The sequence below is a fragment of the Scaptodrosophila lebanonensis genome, unplaced genomic scaffold, assembly GCF_003285725.1.
Source record: "Scaptodrosophila lebanonensis strain 11010-0011.00,11010-0021.00 unplaced genomic scaffold, SlebRS2 tig00000092-arrow-pilon, whole genome shotgun sequence".
Lineage (NCBI taxonomy): Eukaryota > Metazoa > Arthropoda > Insecta > Diptera > Drosophilidae > Scaptodrosophila > Scaptodrosophila lebanonensis.
In genome coordinates, this window is record NW_022060566.1 from 3,275,452 (window position 1) to 3,286,335 (window position 10,884).

A 10,884-nucleotide genomic window follows, 5' to 3' on the forward strand; every position below is an offset into this window, starting at 1 on the left:
TCATGCGCTGCCTGCAGCTCTGTCGGCAGCGCTGCCCGCAGCTGTTGTTGTTGTTGCTGCTTTTGTTCAACTTTGTGCTGCATACATACACGCATAGGTACGTGATGTAAATGTATGCTGTTTAAACTGAACATAAACATGTATTCTAATTTAATTTAATTAATTATTTTAATTAAATAATTCATTCATTTTTTTTAATAATTTAATTTTTAAATCATTTTTTTTTTTAATTTTTCCTTTTTGTGGAGAGTACAGGCCATTTTACTGTCGGGCTTGCTCGACTGTAGCGTTCTTTCTTGTTTATTTTTATTTTTATAAGCTCTAGTAAATATATACATATAGGTTCTTACTCTAATAGTTCCTAATGGGCCCTCTGAAATTTTAGTTAAAGTGATCTATAAAATAATACTAACTTATAAAGTTGTTGTTCTAAAGAACTTTCTAATGATGTCATCAGCTGTGATCATTTTTCGCAGCGGGGTCATCAAATATATGAGTATGTAGACATGACGTAAATGATGTCTAATTTTGAGCAAACAAAGCAAATTACATATGCATATGAGAGTACTTTTCCTGACACACACACACACACACACACATACTAAGGCAAACACACCGATACGCACACACAGACACACACACACGCACACAACGTCACACGCTGTGCGCATGCCGAATACAATCCTTAAGTTGCCTTTAGATGGCACTGCTTTTGGTTTTAGGCGCCAAGCCTGGCAGTTTGGTCACGGCATTGGCCACAGTAACTTTCATAAGAGCTCTTGCAGCAACCACCGATATTTTGGTTGAAAGAAACTGTAAGCTCGAGTATTTGAGCTTGACAATTCGAGAGTGTGTTAGTGAAGTTTTCGAAATAGTTTACGAAAATGCTCAGGCGGGAGCGATGGCTCTGGACTGTAATGTGGTATGTGTTCTTTAACTTGTTTTGTTTTTTTTTTTTTTTTCATTTTGAAAGATTAGAAAAGGTAAGAATCGATACTTTTTTTAAAAAAATTCGTAAATTCAGTTAAGGGGACTATGAAGGAAAGCAAAAAATATGCAAAAATGTGAAAGCGTACTGAAAATATTCAGCACAAGTTGTTTGCCGCCAGTGTAGTTCATTTACATTATGTTGCCTGATTTGCCAAACAAACACAAACACAACACTCTAAAGCACACACACACGCACACACAGAGAGAGACACATAAGTTGGATGCCTGCAGCACACAATGCACCGCCAAACTGAAAGCCTGCCTTTGTGTCACAAGCAAAGGGCATGCTGCACACACACACAATATATATAGACATGGATGTTGGTGGCAAAGCATAGCATTATTTTGCGAATAAAGCAATTTTTGCACACCCACAGCCCACAGCCCACAGCGCACAACCCACAATCTATACACACCATGCCACACCACACTGCACCGCACCGCACCAAGAGTCATGCCCATTTACGCCCAATTGGGCATAGCTGGGTTAAGTGCAGGCTGCAGGCTGCAGCTGTCTGGCATTTCCATCAACCAGTCAACTAGTCCATCAGTTCACCAGTCCACCAGTCAGTCAGCTATTTGATAGATTGCTTTAAGTAGTGCCCATAAGTAGGCAGTAGGCCTGACGCGGGTCACCAACATCCAGGCTACCTACCACCTGTCTTGTCAATCGAATTTAAAAATTTAACGATATCTATGGATATGACAAATGACGCATTAAAGTCACATCCCACCTCTACCCCTAGCCACCTAGTCTTATACCCTAACAGCAAATTCAATCCTCACCCAAATGGGGGCGATTGTGCATCTCTCTGCATAGATATGTTGACTGTAGCCTTCGCACTACTGCCTTGGTTTGGGCCAAAAGACATTTTGTAATTTAGCAGTTCAAAAGGGGAAACAAGACAAACGCCCGCGGCTAGCAAACAACATACTTAGGCGCAACAACACACACACACACACACACACACACCCAGAGAGGCGCAGCAACAACATCACGTCTCTAACTATGAGCTCGAGTATGTATTTATGCTCCAATTATAATGCAAATGCAGCAGTGTAGGTCACTTTAATAACAAAAAATCAACAGCAACCAAAAAATGACACCTTCTAGCAAATCTCTATGAAGTGGAAAGAAACAACACGCTCTTCAAACACTTAACATCCTTAATAACCTATTGATTATGTTTTCCAAATATAATAATTTAAAGAAGAGTTTCGTTTTCCCTCTAAAGATCAATGTTTTTTATATTTAAAAAATTATGTACAATTTCTCTTAAGCTTAGCAGATTAAACAATTTGCAATATTTTGAAAAAACTTTTCTTACAATTTTGAAATAGCGGCAGAACTAATTTTTCAAATAACACCAAAGATGACAATTTAATCTGCAAATTCTGAGGCTTTTTATATTTAATATAATATTTAAAAAAAAATTATTTTAAATATTGATTGAACAGTTTATCATTAAATAGCTTACAATATTGTGTAAAAATGCTCTTCGAATTTTACAAAGTTATCATTTGAGGAGATGAGGAGATAAAAAATGTCTTCAACTCAAAGTCTGATTATTAAAATTAAAATCGATTAGGCTTTTCTTTTTAAACCTTAAGCATTCGTAGAGACATTATTATTATAAGCTAAAGGAATATCTACAGACAAGATCTATCAGCCGGGCTTAGAACACAAATTTAAAAATTTGCGAAAATTAATTTTGTGTATTCATAATAATTACATTACGACTCAATACAACGTTTTGCACTCCCAAGAATTATTTCGAGCGAGTGATTTAGACCGTCGGCCGGCATCTCATTCAAGATGATGGTACAAGTTTTTTCGAAATTCCTATACTCGTAGCACATTCCTTTCATAGGCAAATAAAATTTTGCCAGGCAAAAAATATTGAGCTGAGTTTCCCTAAAATCACTTTTTATAAACATAATTACATTCTAAAAATTAAATTACATTAAAAACCTACTATACACATTATTTTGATTAATAATTGCAGCTCGAAATTTTGGAACTTTCTCCATTGATTAATAGAGAGTTACAGTTCATACTTTGATTTTATATTTACTTCTACATTAGATTTCTAGTCACATTTTCTATTTGATAAATCCTTTTTATATTCAAAAGATCTCAACATTAAGCTATCATCTGAATAACAAGCAGTCTGTCATTGCGCTTGAATTGAAGAATTATATAGGTAATCAGCCGATAATTCAAAACCTATCTTAAAAACAAATGAATTAAGCAGACTATTTGACATGTAGCAATTGAAAAGCTTTATTCGTTTTCAATCCGAATATGCCGTATCACTTAAAGTTAGGATGAATATAAATATTCATTTATTATTAAATAAAATGATAATTGTATAAGAAATTGATTGATGTCACATCAGCTTTAATTATGGGCGCTTGGGAGCTCTTTTACCTCATAGTACAAACATTACATTGAATGAAAAATAAATGAGGAAAGAAAGGATGCGTAGTCGAGAAGTAGACAGTAATAGAAGGCGTAGCTTTTTTTCAGATTCTGTCAACCAACCAACAGTACAGACACTACTTTAAATGTAATAAAGATGAGGATACTATAGGTATATAGTATTTCTCGATTTCTGGCAACCAGAAAACATCTTTGCTAGTCTGCCAAACAGTAGATGGATTATAATTAGCTCTTGTGAGGCCGACTTGGCTTGTGGCGCAAGTTTCCGCAGTTTTCAATGAACGAGCGTGGAAAATCTGAGACTTGCACTGCAGCAACAACAGCAAGAAAGAAAAGGGAAAAATGAAAACGACAGCGACAGCGACAAGGCGCTTTGGCAAAACGTAAGAATGGCCCGTCAAGCATCCGGCCAACGAACGCAGCAACCCTTCAGTTCTTGTTTTCTTTCTTTCTTTTTTGCTTTTTTTTTGTTTTTGAATTCACGCAGCCATCCATCCATCATCATGCCTAATACGAGGCAGAGGCAGAGACTAAGACGAGCGGTGGACGAGGTGTAAATAAACAACAACAACAACAGCTAAACAAAAACAAATATATGAGAAGAACGTGTTAATACTCTCTTCTTTCTCTCTGTAGCAAACGGTTTAAGGAAAAGGGTGTGTGGAGATGTCACTATTAACCTACACATTACTTTCACCATATTTCGCTTTCCCTAGAAACAAAATCAGAAATAAGCTTGTAGAAACTTTTCAATTCAGTTTGCTACTACGATCAACTACTATTTTCTATCTTTATTTTGTGTTCTTTCTACTGTTTCCATTATTTTTTCTATATTCTTCTCCTTATTTAAAAATCCTATTATTATCAATTCTAGTTTGAAACATTAGACAAAAATAAGTAGTTTTTCAAATTAAATAAGCAAATATATCAATAATAATAATAATTAAATGCTGAACTTCAACTTGTACAATATTTGTAGAGGATAGTAGAGTATTCGTAGACATCGGTGCGCCAAGGTTGGGTTTCCCCCTCGCGTGTACATATAATTTTCCACTTCAAGTATTTAATTGCTTACACCGCTATATAAGTGCGAAACAAGAGCCCAGCCACTGGCAGGCCATTTCGCAGCAAACGGCAACAAACAAAAACAACAAAAAAGCTTAAAAAATAGAAATGAAAATTGTTTAAAATGCGCAGCAGCAGTTTTTGTTAATGCACTTCATTGTGAATATAATAGTGCGCCAAGTGGGACGAGTGGGAAGAGGGACGAAAGTCTAGGGGTACATAATGCGTTTTATTGTCTTGTCCTATTAACGACATGGGGGGCACGTCGAGAAATAGACGTCCTTCCCACAACACTGCCACAAAGCAATCTATTATGTGCTACAAATTCCCTATTCCATGTTAATAGGACAAGGTTCATAAAAATTGTGTTATATGTGTATGAAAACTATTCACAATTTTGTACTCCTTCTCAGTTAAAAGAAGAATTTGGAAGAATCACATTACACCCAAGATCCCATGACCGATTCGGAGTCCAATATACACAAAATAGTTAAGAAAGACATCTTAGCGGTTCGAATTGCTTTAATATAGTTAGATGTCTTGCGAAATACTATAGTGAACATTTTTAAATTTCTAAAAAGAATCAATACTTTAGAGTGGTTTTAAGCCCTAAATTGTGAATGTTCCATCAGTTTCTGTGCCAGCTATACGATATAGTGATCAGATTTCAATAAAGCTTCAGAACATATTCATACCGTTATAAAAAAAAAAAATGAATTATTACCAAGCGTATATAATTTTAACAATTGGTCTTGATTTTAAATGTAATAATACGATATTAGTTCAATATGTTCTCTCCATGTTATATTATTATCGTCGCACCGATTTGTATGAAAATTATGGAAAATGTGGCAGAAAAAAATTAAACAATATGAATTGTTGATAATAAGCGTCTTAATTTCAATTTAAATTTGGTTTTTTCTTCAAGCGCTTCAAATATCTTCAAACTATTCTATGCGAAGTCATAGTTTCACTTTCGAAACAAAAATAAGTTTTGGAAAACAAGCTCATTTTTTAATAATTTACCTCTGATTACCGTAGCCTAACGATCCTGATCGAGTATTATGGCAGTCACAGCCTTACTACAACAATACCAAACCCACACGTTAGCGGCCACAATATAAGTAAGCCATCTTCGATCGTGATACCGTCCTCCAAAATGCCAAAAATTACTAGAGAGTTCACAGCTAGTCGCATATACGAATCCTTTCGAGAGCGTACCGTGCTGGCCATGGTTGCACCGTCCCGTAAATACCGCAGTAGACGCTTTGAGAATGTCACGCATTCCGGAGACAATAGATCTGAGGAAACATCACGTGTGCCGCGTACCGCATCCGCTGACATGCTCAGTCGGAACATCTCCATCATACTGGAGAATCTGTTGAAGCGCTATGAACAGTCGCAGCTGCCCACCCATGGACAGGGTTTACCGACAGTGGTGCGCACCAATATATTGATCCGCAGCATGGGTCCAGTCTCTGAGCTCGACATGGACTACTCGATGGACTGTTACTTTCGACAATATTGGCGCGACAAGCGGCTCAGCTTTAAAGGGCCCATCAAGAGCCTGTCCCTAAGCATCAAAATGCTAGACAAGATTTGGCGGCCAGACACATACTTTTACAACGGCAAGCACTCACATATTCACACAATTACTGTACCCAACAAACTACTGAGATTGGATCAGGATGGTGGCATTTTGTACTCTATGCGGTAAGTCTCAGAATCATATCTTTCGAGTTAAAAAAGATGTTAAGGGTTTGATATAATAATTATTTATTATTATTTAATTATTATTTAGTTTCTTGGGATGAAAAGGGTGCAGTTTTGAATGGAATCGGATGGATCGGATAGCATGGAAATGTTGAAAGAACGTTTTCAACACATATGTTTTCCTGATTTCTTTTTTAAAATGTTAGACTCATATGTTCATTGTAATTTCAAATTGTACCTACTAAAATAAAAAAATGTATTAGCTTCAATTTCGCCACTAGATTTTTACCTCGTTCAAAATTTCTACTTCACTAGAAATTCACACACATACGGCGCATACGTGTATTTCAGTGAACATTTTCTTTCACATTTAACAATTACAAAAGTTTTGCGAGCTATTCTATTGCAATTTCGTCACTAGATTTTTAAATTCGCTTAAACTTTTTCGAAGCAAACCTGACAAGCACATACATATTTTAATATTGGAAATACTTTGGAACTAGGGTTTTCAACTGATTGAATGAAAAATACAATAAAACTCATCCCTATAAAATGATATTTTTATACAGAAAATAAATCTTAAATATTTTTTACAGCCTCACCATCAAAGCGACATGCCCCATGGAGTTGAAAAACTTTCCCATGGATCGGCAATCTTGTCCCTTAATTATAGGAAGTTGTAAGTTAATGCGAAGCGAACTTTCACAAAATTGTGCATATATCGTATATCTCTTTTTTATTGTATTGGCCAACATTTAGATGGTTACACAAATCGGCAACTAGTGTACGAGTGGAAGAATCACGACGATGCTGTATCCTTTGTGCCAGGCATGACCTTAAACCAGTTCGACCTCATTAGCATGATGCATCGAAACTTTACATTCACTCGACGTGAAGGCGACTTTTCCGTGTTGCACGTGGCCTTCAATCTCAAACGACACACAGGATACTTTCTCATACAGGTAGGCTGACCCCACGATTACACACTTGAAAAAAATGCCCGATATTGGCATACAATTTAGAATATCTTAATAACAGAACCCGTTGTGCTGTAAAGTAGAAAAGTACGAATGTCTTGGAATTAGAAAAAATTTCAAATTAAAATTCCAAAAAGTAAAAAGAATTTCGGACATTCGTAGTACTTGTATATTATGTGTGTATGTATAGAATATGTACTTTTGCTATATTTTTTATAAATATAGTATACATTTATCTAGATGTATACTGCTACGCACAAAAATTATTATTCCTATATATATACTCAAAGTTTTTTGAAGCAAAAGCGAAAAGCACATATTTAAATTTGAATTTTTATCCTTCAATTATGAACATTTTCTGAGCTGCTGTTAGCAATTTCGTCACTAGCTCTAGGAAGTACCTATTCAAAAACAAACGTTTCTGTGTTATACGTATTTTAAGAAATCGCGTTTCAAAATTCCACAAAATAGAGAAAATAGAGAACCTAAATTTGGAAAAAAAAATTCATTTTTTTTTAATACAAATTTTTTTTTCCAGTGAATAATAGTCTGTTTTGTGTTTTTGATATTTTCCATCACTAGGTGTATGTGCCTTGTATTTTGATTGTCGTGCTCTCTTGGGTCTCTTTCTGGATACATCGTGAGGCGACCAGCGATCGCGTTGGCCTTTGTGTTACGGCCGTCCTAACGCTATCGACGATCAGTCTGGACTCGCGCACCGATCTGCCCAAAGTCAAGTATGCCACAGCCCTGGACTGGTTTCTGCTGATGAGCTTTCTTTACTGCATTGCCACCTTGCTGGAGTTTGCGGGCGTACATTATTTCACGAAGCTGGGCAGTGGCGAAATACCACTGGAGGATGAATGGGAGGATATAGGCGTGGCTAGCGCTGGCAACGACAATAGGGCAGAGACAAGATCCGGGCAATGCGTGCACAACGAGGATGACGAGGTCGAGGAGGATGAGGAGGACGATGAGGACGAGGACGACGATGATGATGAGGGCTGTGACGAGCCCGTCGATTCCGAGAGCGATATTTGCGTGTATGCCGAGCACAGCTGCCCCACCGGTGGCCCCACCCTTCGCAAATGTAATGCTCTCGTCTGCCCAATCTATAATGTTAATGTTGCAGCAGCTGCTCTCAACTCGATGTCCCGTTTGCACGATCCCGTTCATATGCTGCCAGGACCTTCGTCGTCGCACGCTTCGACCATTGAGCGCACCACCCAAACCGAACCACCGACCGTTTCGCGTGCCCGCCAGATGTGGCTCTGCCTCAAGGGGGATGACAAGTTTCGCAAGCAGCGTGAAAGAGACGCGGCCGCCGAGAAAAGCGGTCGCAGCTACGTCAATAGCGTCTCCCTAATCGATCGGGTGGCTCGCATCGCTTTCCCCATGTCCTTTGCTCTCTTCAATCTACTCTACTGGCTCGCCTACGGCATGTACAAGAAGGAGTTCTCTTGGTCAACAATCAAGGCCTAAGCCTAAGCAAACAATGGCGTAATCGAACAATTAGATTAGCTTTACTTGCCACGTACAAACTGTTGCATTTCTACCGAATCCGTATGTAAGTGGCACGCGAATCAATAACGATTCGCATGTGTGTTAATGCATTCAATAAACAGCTTCTAGATACGATAACAATTCGTTTTAATTCCGTTCAGACAACCCAATTAATTAATATCCCTTCCATTTATTATTTTCACTTCATTGATTCGTAAATTGGTTATTCCTTTTACGTGCTTCTCTTAGCTTTTGTCTATCGATAAGGAGGGCCGTAAATTATTGAAGATTCTACCCGAACCCTCTCCGGCAATATTCAATATATTGCAGCAATCATTTTAATTTGGTTTTCGATATGAATACGAAGAGAAAGTCATGTTCCTCTGGCAATATTTATTATTAATATTCTAAGCATTTTCTGGGGAAAAAAATGTTGCTCCTTTTCTACAAGCTGGCAGACATTCTTACAATTCAAATCTCGTTAGAAAATCATTGTTTAGTTAGATATAGAAATTAGATATAGAAAAGAAAGAGTGAGAACTAAACTCAAAAATCTCTGAACACGTTTATTTGATTTTGTATATAATTTAATATTAATTTCTTCGATTTAATGATCTGTTCAAGAGCTTTAATTTCAAAGCAAACTTCTGTTCATCAATAATTCAATCGTTAGCTGTATATAAACATTTGACAACGTTGTATTTAATTAATTGGCAAGCTAAATATCGAATAAAATAAGAGAGCATTTACAATGGAGTAACCCCGACAATGAAATACCCTGTACCCAGAAAAAGCTTTCAAGCTGTTGCTAATAACTTTTCTTAGGAATAACTGATTTGGATCCCAATTCAAATAAATGGTAAATAAATGGTGTAACTATCTTTCAAATGTTATCAAAATTGTGTGATGGAGAAAGGGGGAGAAAAATCAAATAAGGGGATACGGAGGGCATATATTTCAAGTTTGGTCGACGTAGGCCAGGATGTTTTAGAAATCATCTAGAGAGATGAAAGTCCTTCTGACTAAGTTTATATACTTGTATATACTTTATGGGGTCGAATATGCTTGCACCTGCCTGTTTGGCATTTTCTTACCCTTTCGGTACAGACTATAGAAACGAGCTAAAAACTTTTCTTCGCCTGCAGCAAAGCTATATATACATCACTGGTTCATAAAACAAAACCTTTTTCCTACGGATTCTACATTTTGTCATCTATGATTACCGCTCAGAGATTTTCGTTTTGAAAAGTTCTGTTTACTTTGGGACGCACCTTGTGTATTTAAATCAGAATTAAATTAAAGCAAACAATTCTTATATTTATTATTGATATATTAGGCATTTTCTGGGGAAAAAATGTTGCCCCTTTTCTACAAGCTGGCAGACATTCTTAAAATTCAAATCTCGTTAGAAAATCATTTTTTAGTGAAACAATGAAACAATTATTTGTATAATTTCCTTAAAAGACACAAGCTTTTAGCAAAACATTTCATGTTCAATGTTTTCAAAGCGCCTTTCTGCACATTCCTTTCCACAAATATGTATGATTTATTTAAAAAATCAAATATTTTCTGATGATTTTTTTTTGGATTTTTGATTGACTGTTTGACAATACTATTGATTGTTATTTGTGAAGGAGTTGAATGCCAAATATTTATATATTAAATATTTATAAATACAATAGGAGTTTATTGGTTTTCTCCTTCTCCCTATCCTAACTTCGTAGGACAATGTATATTTATTTGTTTGGGAAATAAATGGGCACCTGTGTTTATTGTGTGCGGCTAAATATTTGTTGCTGATTGCCAGCAAATATTTGCACCTGCACTGTGCTGTTGATTATTTTTTGAGCAATGGACGAACGGCGACTCTGCCATATGGCGCCCTAATGGGCTTCTTAGTCGGTAGATGGCGCCACACATGAGTAACCGAAATTCTTAGACAACAACACCCTCTATAAAGGAGACTCGGCAGCTCAGAATGTTGAATGTGAATGAAGCCAGATTCCAAAGACAATCGAGTCTGTTTAAGGCACGCGCAGACTCGGCTACGAACTGTCGAACAGCCGAACAAACCGAACAGGCGAACAGGCGAACAGCCGAACAAACCGAGTCGTGTTCGCCAGCGAGCTTAGTGGCAATGGCATCAGGCCAGCATCCGAGCACTAATCATTTGTTAGATAGACACGGTGGGCG

At 37.0% G+C, this 10,884-nt stretch overlaps 1 protein-coding gene across 1 annotated transcript; it reads left to right on the forward strand.

Annotated features, from left to right (window-relative positions):
* Positions 1-5,840: 5,840 nt before the first annotated feature.
* LOC115627289 (gamma-aminobutyric acid receptor alpha-like) lies at positions 5,841-8,676 on the forward strand. The gene is made up of 4 exons (XM_030522920.1): positions 5,841-6,211; positions 6,808-6,890; positions 6,971-7,173; positions 7,771-8,676. The coding sequence occupies exons 1-4, from the start codon at positions 5,841-5,843 to the stop codon at positions 8,668-8,670; spliced, it is 1,557 nt and encodes a 518-aa protein (XP_030378780.1). The 3' UTR covers positions 8,671-8,676.
* The last annotated feature ends 2,208 nt before the right edge of the window (positions 8,677-10,884 follow it).